We start from the raw sequence: 13,215 nt of genomic DNA, 5'->3' as shown, positions 1-13,215 counted from the left end.
AATTAAAAAAACGAACTTAGGCTCAAACCATCACCTTTTTAATCCGCTGTATAAGCCTGACTTGGCACCCATTGACTTCTTTTTTATTCCCTGGAGAACCTTTGAGATATGCCTTAGAAAAAAACTCAGCAAAACCTTTGAGATATTCTATGGTATTCTGGTATTTTATGAAAGGTGGCCAGAAATATCGTCTTACGGTCCTAGAAATACCCTAGCAGCCTTTTCGTGCGTTTCACCCTTCATTCATAAAGTTGATTTATCAGTTCAAATTAAAATCTTACAACTTCCTCAAGAAATCTACAGTGTTAATATGAAATCAATTATGCAGGACATCGATAACAATGATTAAAATCTATTTAATTTGTAGATTATTCCAAACAGAACATAAAGAGTCTCAAGTGACAATGAGAGGTAATACATCAATTAACTGATAATGAATTATTTATTTTATTTCGAAGAAAGGATTCGGGATGTAAAACGAGACAATCCAGGAGGTGGAGGAAGGCATACGTGATTAAGAAACTAGTCTGCTGGACACTGCAGAATATCTGAATGTAGAGGAAGGAAAGAAGGATGCAAACACAGATTATTTTAATTGAAGAAAGCAAAATCCGTTCCTAAGAATGAAATCGTATACCTTATCATTAACATACATTATCCTTTTAAAGGATGAAACTGACCATGGTCTAACTATGTGAAACTTGATTCATAAATATTTAAGCATGTTGTTGTTGTGTTATTGTCTGTACTTACCACTTGTTTCATTTGTTGTGCTCTGAGATCCTTGTTGATGTTGTGCTGCTGCTGCTGCAGTTTGTGCCTGATGTTGTGCTTGTTGATGTTGCTGCTGCTGTGACTGTTGTTGTTGTTGCTGCTGCTGTTGATGATGTATATTTGTCGAACAGAATGCACTACCACCCAAACCAGCCGATAACGGCGGCTGAACCGAAGGTGGTGGTGCTGCTGCCGGTGCAATACCTGTTGCACTACTCGGATATCCACTACTAGCCCTATATGTGGGTGGTGGCGAACCCGGATCACAATGACCCGGTGGTGGTGGGCCATAATGTGATGGAGGCGGAGGCGGCGGTCCTGCAGCATAATGATGCGGAGGTGGTGGCATACCATGATGCTCCGCACCAGCCTGTTGATATTGATGATGGGCATGTACATGAGCATATTGATGCTGATGATGTACCCCGGCAGCACCATGTGGTGACATATGATGGGCATGATAGGCAGCCGCCGCAGCAGCTGCTGCCGCTGCATAGGAAGGTGGTGGTGGTCCATGATGTTCCAAGGGTTCAGTGTGTATGCCCAAGTCGGCAGGATTGTAAAGACCGGCGGCGGCATTGAGTGTTTCCGATAACGAGGAAGCCGAAGTGGTTTGTGATGTTGCAGTTGTGGGTGGCGGTGAAACGATGGGAGTACCTTGAGGAAGAAGAATGAGGTGATTAGGAAATTTAGGAAAATTCTAGTAAAATAAGTGTTATTGTGCTATTTTAACAAAATCTTTCATTATAAAACGTTGGGCGCCATTAATTCTTTTTGCGATATCTATGCGTAAGAGATATTTTGGGGAATGGAAACTTCCTAAGGCCCATAAAATTGGGAGGGTAGAGAAAAGGACGAGGGGCTGGGAGAAGGAGAGGCAGGTAAGAAAGGGGATAGTTAAAGTTAATACTTTGTGTTCGCTAATGAATCCAAAGCCGGGTGTCTAAATATATATCAAATATGCTTATGGTCATAGAAACCATTATGGGCGCCAATGGGTTCTTGTAATTTCAAGAGCTCTGTATTAGACGCCACTGAATTAATTTGATTAGACTAATTGACAATTGGAAAAATTTATATGTTGTGTCATTTCGATTTAATAGTTTAGTTTTTAATAGTTTAGAGTTTTCGGTTGGGCGCCAAATCAGATTTGTAGTCATTCCGCACCTACGGAAGCATCAGTTTAATTATATTGGCGCCCAACTTGTGTGGGGCAATAAATTAAGTTTTTTAATTATTTTTGGAGGGCGGCGTATAAAAAAAGGAGTTGATGCATCGGATTAGTTGCCCACACTCGGAAAAAACTACTTTTATGAAATAGCAACGAAAAAGAAAACCAAACTCCCCTAAAGTTGACGACCCCCGCAATCGTATAAAGGACAACGATCTGCTATAATCCGTATAAAAGCGAAGTTCTTCTACATCAGTCTTATTTGCGCCCATGCTCCGACGGAAAACAATGATGAACAGACCAAATACATATTTTACGAGCAACTAGAAACAGCATATGATCGCTGCCCAAGCCGTGGCAATAAAATTTCAATGCAAAAATCGGAAAGGAAAATATCTTTGGCCTTACCGTCGGACAATTCAGCTTCCATGAAGAAACATCATACAACGGCATGAGGTTGATTGACTTCGCGGCAAAAAAAAACAGGACAGTTAGCAGCACCATATTCAACCATCTCGATATACACAAGGCCACCAGGATTTCTAGTGATTGAACAACGAGAAATCTAGTGCTTTAGACGTTCGATCTATCCGAGAAATGAATATCGATTCGGACCACTACCTTGTAGCATCCAAGATTCGCACTCGTCTTAATGTAGAAGCAAAGGTAACACAACACGGAAGCTCGATGTCGAAAAGCTGCAAACATAACAGGTACCAGAAGTCTACCAAGCTCAACTTACCCACCTTCTTGGCAAAATCACTCCGTGTCCCAATAATAATATAGAAGCACAATGGCAAAGAATTGCCCACTCCCTACAAACTGCAGGAAAATCGACACTTGGGTACCATAAACCACCATCAAGAAACCCATGGTACGATCAGGTGTGTCGTATGTGAAAAACGCTGCGTATAGGACAACCCAGCAGACAGTAGCAACACGTAATATGATGGAGAATTATGGGGAGAAAAGAAGAGAGGAGAAACGTATTTAAAAAAAATAAGAAAGAACAAGAAAAACGTGAGCGTGAGCAAATTGAAATGTACAGGAGTCAGAACGAAGTCCGGAAATTTTACCAACGAGTAAAACACCAAACCGAAGGCTTTGGTGTAGGCACATCCTCCTGTAGAGATAAACCTGTTGACAAATAAAGACAGCGTTTTGAGGATCTGGAAGGAGAATTTTGAAAAGCTTCTGGTATGAAATAGTAGCGGTGAAGAAGATACCCCAGAATCAATAAGAGATGATGGTATAGAGTGTATTCCACCTAGCCAAGATGAGGTCAGAATAGCAACCAATCGGATGAAGAATAATAAAGCTGCAGGTGCCGATGGGTTACCAGCCGAACTATTCAAAACTGGTGGTCAGATGCTTGTAAAGAGCATGCAGCAGCTGATTAGTACAATTTGGCTTGAGGAATGCATGGTCAAGGCGTGGAACATCAGCATCATGTGTCCCGTGCACAAAGAAGGAGACACGACGATGTGTGCCAACTATAGTGGAATAAGTCGCATATAAAGGGCTATCCATCGCATATAAAGTGCTATCCGTTCAGAGGTATTTAATAAACTGTGGAACTTAAGAACTACATCTTCGTGGTAGTCAAAGATGTTATATACCTTGGTACCGCCATAAATAAAACTAATGACATCAGTTTTGAAATTCGAAAGAGAATAGTGTTGGCCAAGAGAAACAAGGTCACCTCTCGCCAGACCAAACTCACTTTCTATAAGACGCTGATAATACCGGTGTTGGTGTATGAATCCGAAGCATGGGTATTTAACAAACAGATGTGGCAGATCTATGGGCCGATGTGCGTCGACGATTAATACCGTCGTCGATTAAACCATCTACCATATATTCTCTGACATCGACATAGTCAAACGGATCGAACTGCAGCGACTACGTTGGCTAGGTCATGTTGTGAGAATGGTTGAGGATTTCCACACTCAAGAGGCATATAAAAGCGAGCCAAGTGATGGATCACGAACATGATCTTTCAAATTGTATGAGATGCGGACAAGACGCTTATGGAACAACAGTTCTTTCACAAGCCATCCCCTTTTGGAAATATACATTTGACCGATATTCACAATCGGTACAAATGTGTAATATCCGGAAGGAAAAACGGTTCACGGAACCTAATTAAATTGATTAGAATGGTCTGATTGTCTTGAAAAATTTGCATCAACATAGTCAGACGTAGCGAGTTGCAGTGACTACGGCGGCTAGTCACGTGAGTCAACTGATGGTTAACACAGAAGAAGGCCAGGAATTCGATGGATTGATCAAGTGGAAGGCAACATTTCGAAACATGGCCTTTCAAATTGGAAAAGCTGCGCACAAGACCAACGCGTCTGGCCTTGTGCGTTCGGCTTATGGAACAAATGTTCTGTCTAGAGCCAGCTAAGTAAGTATATAGCATCATCTTTGACGCCCAACAGGGGATCTTATTTAAAACTATAATAGTATAAAGTTTGAGATCCAAACCTGCAGGTTCCCACACCGGAGTGGTACTGAAATATATCGTGGCTCTCAACGGAGAATCAAAGTTCTTCGAACAGTTTTAACCTAACAAAAAATATTGTATTCTGTCAGGAAGGTTTGTGGCGCCCAACTCGTTGTTTATTGTATAACACAACAATTGTAGTTTGTGTCGCAAAACTTTCATAATAAAGACTAATATCACATATTAGCGAGAATCGGATCATTACAATGGCTCAGATTTAGTAAACTATTCTGGGGCTCAACGGAGAATTCTAGCTGTTTCAAAAATGCCATCCAAATAAATATCGGGTTATTTTAGTGGCGTCAACTTCGTATTTTACAGGGTTCGTACTTTCGGCGATATTAATGTGGCCTTGGATAGACCCAATTCATAAGCTGTCCATGATTCATTTTCATACAAACACTGGACCTAGGCCAGGTCTTCAATGAGGCCATGAGATAACGTTATTGACTAAAGAAAGTTTCATTTTTATCATTCACTGAATGATAATCTACAAGATTTTCTGTTCAAAATTTTTATTGGCATTCCTTATGGATAGTTCAGGAAGTTCAGTGGCGCCCAACAGTGAATTACAAAAATAACCAATCAAAAATAAAATTCTGCCAACTTACCTTCACTAACACCACTACCAGCAGCCCCCGGTGGCAGCATACTAGACAAAGCACTCAATGGAGTATAGGATTTTGGTGGTGGTTCGGTTGAACCTGGCCGTAGCAAACGTTCCTCGGTAACACTGGACTGAACACGATATTGCATTTTACAATAGGCCTCTTGGCCGGCACCAGAACTTGAATTGACATAGACACCGGTAATGGTAACATCTGTATCTTGGACTATCACCACACTTGATGAAGTGGGACGACTTGAATCCTTGGCCTCCTTAGTACTGCTTGTGGTGGTACTACTACCCGAAGAGCTGGATGTTGTCGTGGTCGTAGTATCCGTATTTGTTTCTTTGGTATCTTTGGAATACTTGGAATCATTGCTTTCTTCACAGATATTTGTGGGTTGCTGTGGCTGCGGTTGTTGTTTTTCCAATTTTGTGGGAGTATTAGGAGTGGTGGTTGTGGAAGATTTTGTTTCTGTGGTAATAGAAGATTTCAATGGACTTGTTGCGGCGTTAGTGGTAGTCGAGGGCGTTGTGGTGGTTGCTGGAGTTTCAATTGCAATGTTTGTTGTCTCCTTTGAGATGGGAGTGTTCCGTGATGCTGCACTCGAGGATGTGGCTGTGACTGTTGTCTTTGCCACTTCCGTTGAGGATGTTGTGGTGGTACTGGTAACCGGAGTACTAGCTTTACAAGGTGATGTTACGGTAGTGACTGTAGCCGAAGTTGTATTACTGGGTAATTTAGCCGTCTTGCCCTCCTTGCCCTTCGCTTCCTTAGACTTCTTACTTGGCGTCTTTTGTTCATCTTCATAGGTCTCATAACCACTTAGCTGGCCCAAATTCCTATCCAAATGCCGTTCCACTTCATAGGTGGCCGCCACGATGGCACTGGCATTTAAACTGGCCATACGCTTCCGGGCCAATATACCTTTATAATCGCCAATCAGTTCTTCTTTGAAAATCCTCTTTCGTTTCTTGGGCGGCTTCTTGGCTTCGGGTAGCTTAAGTTTTGTGGATTTTTCTTTTTCTGGACTTCCATCTTCCTTATCGGAGGATTCTGAATTACCTTCCTCAGCAGAGCTACCCGTACTTAGTTTGACCATTTTCTTGAGCGGTTTCTTAATTTTATTATATTTACGTTTAACCTTAATGGGTGTGGCTTCCGGATCGGTTTCGTTCTTGCCCTTAGCTTTCAATTGTTTTTCCATTTCTTTCTCTTTCTTTGCCTGCAAACGTTTTTGTAACTTTTTCTTTTTGATACGCATCTGTTCGATTTCATCCAGCTCACTGTCACTATCAAATTCCCAATATTTACCAAAGCCACGTCCACCGGCATCGTTGCGCTGTTCACGTTTCAATTCTCCCACGGGTTCTTCTACGGTAGGTTCGGGAGGTTCTTTTTCTGTTTTGAGGGTTTCCTCCACTTTTGAAGGATCTTGTTTTTTCTCCTTCTTGGTGGCTTTGGATTTCTCATCGGATTTTTGTGTAGAACTGGTTGCCGGCTCCTTGGGTTTTTCTTTTTCCTTTTCTTTCTCCTTCTCTTTTTCGCTTTCTTTATCTTTCTTTATGACTTCTTCTTTTTCTTTTTTCTCCTTGTCCTTTTCCTCATCACTGTTATCGAGGGTACGTATTTTTGGCGGCATTAACGTGGCCTTGGATAGACCCAATTCATAGGCTGTCCGTGACTCATTTTCATACAAACACTGGACCTTGGCCAGAGCATTTAACGAGGCCATGCGATGACGTTTTTGACTGAAGACAATTAAATTTTTATCATCTTCCGAATCACTGCTCTCTGCCACCTCATCGGAGTTGGCATTCTTTGCGGACTTTTCCGATTTCTTTGCGAGATTTGTTTTTCTGGGCCGGCTGGCAGTTTTTAAATTCTTTTGTTTTTGGAGATTCTTGACCTTGGCGGACATGAGTTTCTTGTTCATGGCAATGGTTTTCTTTTTTCCCAATTCCTTTTTAGGTTTTCTTTTGTTTATATTTTGCTTGCTTTCTTCTTCTTCCTCCTCCTCCTCTTCACTCTTTTCCTTTGTTTCTAGATCTTCCTTAATCTCTTCAATTTGTTCTGGAACTTGTTCCGGTTCTTTGGGAATATCTTCTTCTTTATTTTCCAAAGCCTTGTGCGTTTCCTTATCTTCCTTTTTCTCCTCCACCTTGTTCTCCACGTTCTCCTCTTCCATTTTACCCTTTTCTTTGAGCGATGAAAATTTGCCAATCTCCTTTTTGGGTGTAGCCTTTTTCTCCGATTTTTTCTCTTCCTCTGAGAATTCCAAGAGATTTTTCAATGTGGGCAGTTCCATGCGTATGTTCTCTTCATCCTCTGATCCCGACTTAAAGGCATAAATATCATCATCCTTGGCGTTAGCTTCTTTATCGGCCGTCTTTGCCTTGGCCGCCATTATTTTGGAGAGTTGTGATTTTTTCGTAACCGCTTTGGGTATTTTCGGCTTAATCGGATTAACTTTGTATTTCGGCTGTAATCTCTGTTTCAAGTTACCCATCTTCGGAGGCAGAGGTTTGACAGGCTTCGGCAGAGTGGCAGAACTTGGGCGCTGGGTTTCCTCTTTAGGAGATGTCTCCGGTTTTGAAATACTATCCTGTGGCGGAGCTTCCACTACCTCCTCTTTGGGTTGCTCTTTTGCTGCCTCTCCACATGAGTTGTCCTTTTTAAGGGTCGGTTTCTCTACGGCAATCTCTTCGATTTCCATTTGAACCACTTCAGTATTTGAGTCTATGGTTACTTTGAGTATTTCTTCTTTTTCTTCATATAATTCGTCTAATTTATTGCACTTTGTTTTGTTCGCAGGATCGGATTGCTCACCGGTCGTCACCGGTGGCTTTGAGATACCGGGTGACTTTTTGGGAGATTTACTGGGAGTTTTAACCTTCTCTTCGGTTGTAGTATCTTCTTTAAGATCTTCCTCTTTTGACTTACCTTCCCTTAGCTTTTCTCCCTTTAACTCCTCTTCTTTTATCTTCTCTTCCTTTTCTTTTTCGAGTATTTGTTCTAGGTCCTCCTTGAGAGGTTCTTGTTTTTCTGGACTCTTATGCTTGGGAGATTTTCGTTTCTTGAGAGTCTCCAACTTTGCGTCTTGAGATTCATCTTTATTTTCACTTGGCTTTTCTCCTTCCTTTTTATCGTTTATAGGCTCCTCTATCTTCTTCTTTTCTTCCTTCTCCACTAGCTTTTCTTTGCTATTCTTTTCAGTTTTAAGGTCCTCCTTTACTTCCTCGGATAACTTGGTTTCCTTGACTTCCTCAGGTTCCTTTATTTCCTTTTCCTCAATTTTACTCTCTTCTGTTGCAACCTCGGTCTGTTTTTCATTCTCTTTCACTTCCATTGGCTGATCTTTATCCTCCTTTTGGTCTTTGATCACAACGGCCTTCTTTTGTTTTTGTTGACTTTCCATTCTGGCCTTTTTCTTTTTACTATCCCCCAGCAAATCCTTTTCAATTTTCTCTTGCTTCTCTTGGTCTTTTTTCTCCAACTCTTTGGCGGCGTGTACACCACCACTTTTCTCTCCCTGTGCTTCTTTGCCGCCTGCCTTTGACTTTGAATTTTGTGCTTTCTTCTTGTCCTCTTCGCTGACCTTTGGCCTCTTCAAGGGTTTATTATTGGTCAAGGTGGCAATTACTTTGACTGCTGCTGCCCGAGATTTGGTTTTGACATTTTCCGAAATTGAAGATTTCATACCCAGCTCCTGGATATTTTGTTCCTTGGGCAAGAGATTATCAAAGCCACTGATTTTAATATCTAAATTCTTAAGCATTTTACTAATGGCCTTGTGTTTGCCATCCTTTTTGTCCTGATTCTTGCCCGGCAATTCCGTTGAACTAATCGTACTAGAATTGGAACTTTGTGGCTCTTCTTTGCGTGAATCGTCTTTCTCTTTTTCGGCTTCCTTTTTTAATTCTTCTTTGTGTAATTTTGCCTCATTATTCTCTTGGGCAGATTTCTTAAGGTTCTCCCGTGAAGAAGCTCTGGTGGTACTCTTTTTCTCTTCTTCAGGTTTAGGTCTTTCCTTGCTTTTCGAACGTTCATCAACTTTGGCGGAATCTTTGCATGGTGACGACGACTCAACCAAATCGGCTTTCCCACTACTAGTTGTTTTTGGATTCTTTTTAGCGGGTGATGTCGTTTTTGTGCCGTCCTTTTTGTTAGGAGTTCCAGATGTCACGGTCGAGGCAGGGGCTGCAGTATTTGCTGGCTTTGCCGGCGGTTTACGCGAAGCTGGCGATTGACTAGTGCTACCAGTGGCGGGACGCTGTTTCTTGGCTCCTGCTGCTGTTGTTGATGTCGCTGCTGTTGCTGCCGTTGTATTTGACCGTTGCTGTCGCTCAGCAACAGATAAACGCCTTTTAGGTCCCATCACCCTGAAAATGTGAAAATGAAATAATAAATACAATATTTTTCAAAAAATTATTCGTTATTTTAATTTTTATACAAAACAATAATGACGAAGCAGTGGCAAAACTATATTCTTGTACGTTCAGAAATCGAACATAAGTCACTATGACCTACATGCGTATACGTGCCGACAATAGTTATACGCACCGAGGCACACAATTATTATTTTCGACGATTCTATTATTTTGCAGGCGGCAAATATTAGGAAATTAAGGGCAATGCCGGCCCAATGTTTAAGTTTTCCACTTCTATAAATATCGAATATTTTTCAGGTCCTCTATAAATATCAGATTAAAGATTTCCCTGTGAGAAAATTGTGCCTTGAACGATCAATCATCCAGAGGTGTACTGGAGACGTAAACCAAATGGGATGATAATGTGATTCACTACTTACGTTTATTTAACGGCTATGAGAAAAGAGTTTTGGTCAAATAACTACCGGGATGTTTTAGCCTACTTAAAAAAATAACACCTATATTCCGGTAGATATGTAATAGATACTCTAACCGTATAATGAGCATGCATGCGGCGGTAAATACATTTAATTTTTATAAAAATAAAAAACAATAAAAAAATCTTCAGAATATTAAAGAAAATAATATAATAATTACCAAAAATAGGGTTTTTTGCGTATATATTTCTAAGTGAACTTTGGCAGTTGTATTTGACGTATACGTGTTGGCAATAGTTATACGCACCAAGGCACACATTTATTATTTTTGACGATTCTATTATTTCACAGGCGGCAAATATTTAGAAATGAAATATTAACGTATTCTTATTCTATAAATATCGAATGATCTTCAGGTCATCGATAAATATCATATTGAAGATTAACATTGCGAAAAATGCAGTGCCAAAACATGGACCAATTTTGAAAACTGTATACCTAGGGGCTTTCTATCTTCTGAAAAAATTCATGCTAAATTACAGACAGGGAAATGATCACTTGGAAAATTCGGTAAGAACATTCAACATATTGAAAATGACGTGGGACCTTTTATATGTTAGCGATATAGATTTTTTTACCAGGCCTTTTTTATCCCTTAATAATACAGAATTTCAGTTAATGTCACTGAAAAATGCGTTAAACAGCTAAATGGAGGCTGTATTCAAACATTTATTCAAATATATTTTTGAGGGTGAAAATTTCTTATGGGAATGAAAGGGAGAATATTAAGAACACAAAAAAAAACTCTTTAAATGAAGATTAACGTAATTATCACGTTTTTCATATTTTTGTAGGTAACAATATATTTGTTACTATGACACATTTTCTTTAGGAGAACAAGAGGCTGATCGATATTCTGAAAATATGTGGCGTATATGAACTGATAACATGCATTCGCACCGGATCGAGTTTTAAAAGTCGTATGGCGTATATAAACAGACTTATGCTGACAAAACCAATTTGTTCATAATCAATTTCTGTATGAACGTCTGACGTCTATTAAAATTTTAATTTTGAAAATAGGTACGAAGTTCTGCAAGTTTTTTGAGCAGTTACCTATTTAGCGTATGAGTATCGACAACATGTATACGCCTCTTGAGATAACAGAAATGTTATCTTTTTGAGATGGCATTTCTTAAGTCAAATCAAAGGAACAATATATTTGTAAAATATATATTCCTCAAAGATTTGAGACGGAGTCTTCACAGACAAGAAATCGATATTTTCATATTTTCATTGCGCTTTTTCATTTTTTTTCCGATTGTTACTCAGAAAATCCCATTTGGTCTATGAAAATTAACATAAAAAGTTAATTATGCCAAACATATTAATAGCATTTTTTCGCGGAAAATAGATCCGCCCGACATTTTGGAATCGAATTTTCAGATATTAAATGTTACGACTTTTCCTATCGAAGTTCAAGAAATATGGAAAATCTTTCGCACTAACTTTTAAAAAAATCACATATAGAGTAGTGGTATTCTTCTTCCACTCTAACACTTCCTACAAACAAAAGAAATTATAAAACGAACGAAATAAAGCTATTCATACCTAATGCTACAAATAAAACTACAAAATTTCCTGTAAATTGAACTACGTTTCAAACAGATTTCTTACTAATTCTTTTTCCATCCGTTCGTCTGTCCATTCCCACTTCCTTTCTTTTATGCCGCACACACACCCACTCAATAGCCAAACATTTAATTTCATTCTCACACGGCACGTGTTAAAGTGTTGCAAAGGTATTTATAGTTGTCGTTGAGTGTGTGTGTGGCCATACAAGTCTATTTGCAAACATTTATGGGAGGGTTGTAAGTGGACTTGTAATGCAACACATTGAACATTGAATTTGTGTTAGATTTGTTATTTGGAATTTTAATCGTTCAATGGTGTTTTTTCTCTCTTCCTTTTTTATCGAATTGTAAAAGAGTTATTTTTTCCTGATTTTACATTATTTACAAGAGATATAGAAAAAGAACGTAACTTGTAAAGTGATTTTGAATGGTTTTTCCAGTAAATCGTTTACAACATCTTATCGGAGAGATCACGTATGAATAAGTTAGCTTAGCTCAAATAACAAATCTATTAGAAGTTTTAAATATTAGTTTAATGGGTGCAATCAACATAGATAAATTGGAAAGGTAATGACGTAGAATTGAAAACTACCTTAATGATAATTGAGGTAAAAGAGAGAAAAGTGGAAAAGTGATATTCTTTTCATTTACAAATATTCGTATAAGTAATGTCGTCACGTATACGCACCAATGGGCACTATGTTTTTTTAAATAAATTTATTTCCGAAATGTATAATATTAATTTCAAAGTTTTATTGTAAATGGCAATATTAGAATGGTAATGAAATTTAAAACATTATTTTGAAAAGATAAAGGGATAAGGGTAAATCTTTTTTAATTTATATATAGACGTATAAGTGCCTTAGGGCTTACCAAGAGGCTATAACAATTGTTTAAAAAATCCACTCCTTAGGGCTTACCAAGAGGCTATAAAAATTGTTTAAAAAATCCGCACCTTACCAAGAGGCTGTAAAAATTGTTTAAAAAATCCGCACCTTACCAAGAGGCAATAAAAATTGTTTAAAAAATCCACGCCTTAGGGCCTACCAAGAGGCTATAAAAATTGTTTTAAAAAATCCACGCCTTAGGGCCTACCAAGAGGCTATAAAAATTGTTTTAAAAAATCCACGCCTTAGGGCCTACCAAGAGGCTATAAAAATTGTTTAAAAAATCCACGCCTTAGGGCCTACCAAGAGGCTATAAAAATTGTTTAAAAAATCCACGCCTTAGGGCCTACCAAGAGGCTATAAAAATTGTTTAAAAAATCCACGCCTTAGGGCCTACCAAGAGGCTATAAAAATTGTTTAAAAAATCCACGCCTTAGGGCCTACCAAGAGGCTATAAAAATTGTTTAAAAAATCCACGCCTTAGGGCCTACCAAGAGGCTATAAAAATTGTTTAAAAAATCCACGCCTTAGGGCCTACCAAGAGGCTATAAAAATTGTTTAAAAAATCCACGCCTTAGGGCCTACCAAGAGGCTATAAAAATTGTTTAAAAAATCCACGCCTTAGGGCCTACCAAGAGGCTATAAAAATTGTTTAAAAAATCCACGCCTTAGGGCCTACCAAGAGGCTATAAAAATTGTTTAAAAAATCCACGCCTTAGGGCCTACCAAGAGGCTATAAAAATTGTTTAAAAAATCCACGCCTTAGGGCCTACCAAGAGGCTATAAAAATTGTTTAAAAAATCCACGCCTTAGGGCCTACCAAGA

General features: G+C 39.0%; 1 protein-coding gene across 1 annotated transcript; it reads right to left on the bottom strand.

Annotated features, from left to right (window-relative positions):
* Positions 1 to 522: 522 nt before the first annotated feature.
* LOC133324922 (neurofilament heavy polypeptide-like) lies at positions 523 to 9,135 on the bottom strand. The gene is made up of 7 exons (XM_061533746.1): positions 9,117 to 9,135; positions 7,065 to 9,070; positions 5,688 to 7,010; positions 5,066 to 5,471; positions 911 to 1,431; positions 754 to 856; positions 523 to 548 (listed from the first exon to the last, which is right to left on the bottom strand). The coding sequence occupies exons 1-7, from the start codon at positions 9,133 to 9,135 to the stop codon at positions 523 to 525; spliced, it is 4,404 nt and encodes a 1,467-aa protein (XP_061389730.1).
* Positions 9,136 to 13,215: the final 4,080 nt, after the last annotated feature.

The sequence above is a fragment of the Musca vetustissima genome, unplaced genomic scaffold (genome assembly GCF_032173495.1).
Source record: "Musca vetustissima isolate MV318-11 ecotype Yass unplaced genomic scaffold, APGP_CSIRO_Mvet_v1 utg14306, whole genome shotgun sequence".
NCBI lineage: Eukaryota > Metazoa > Arthropoda > Insecta > Diptera > Muscidae > Musca > Musca vetustissima.
The sequence above is the reverse complement of the archived record's forward strand: the minus strand, read 5'-3'. Positions and strand labels throughout refer to the sequence as shown.

Excerpts from the sequence above, each read along its gene's own strand:
- LOC133324922 (XM_061533746.1), bottom strand. Across the intron at positions 7,011-7,064 it reads AGGAGGAGGAGGAAGAAGAA|AAAACCATTGCCATGAACAA; the intron begins GAAAGCAAGCAA and ends TTGGGAAAAAAG. Across the intron at positions 5,472-5,687 it reads CGGAAGTGGCAAAGACAACA|CCACAGCAACCCACAAATAT; the intron begins GTCACAGCCACA and ends CAACAACCGCAG.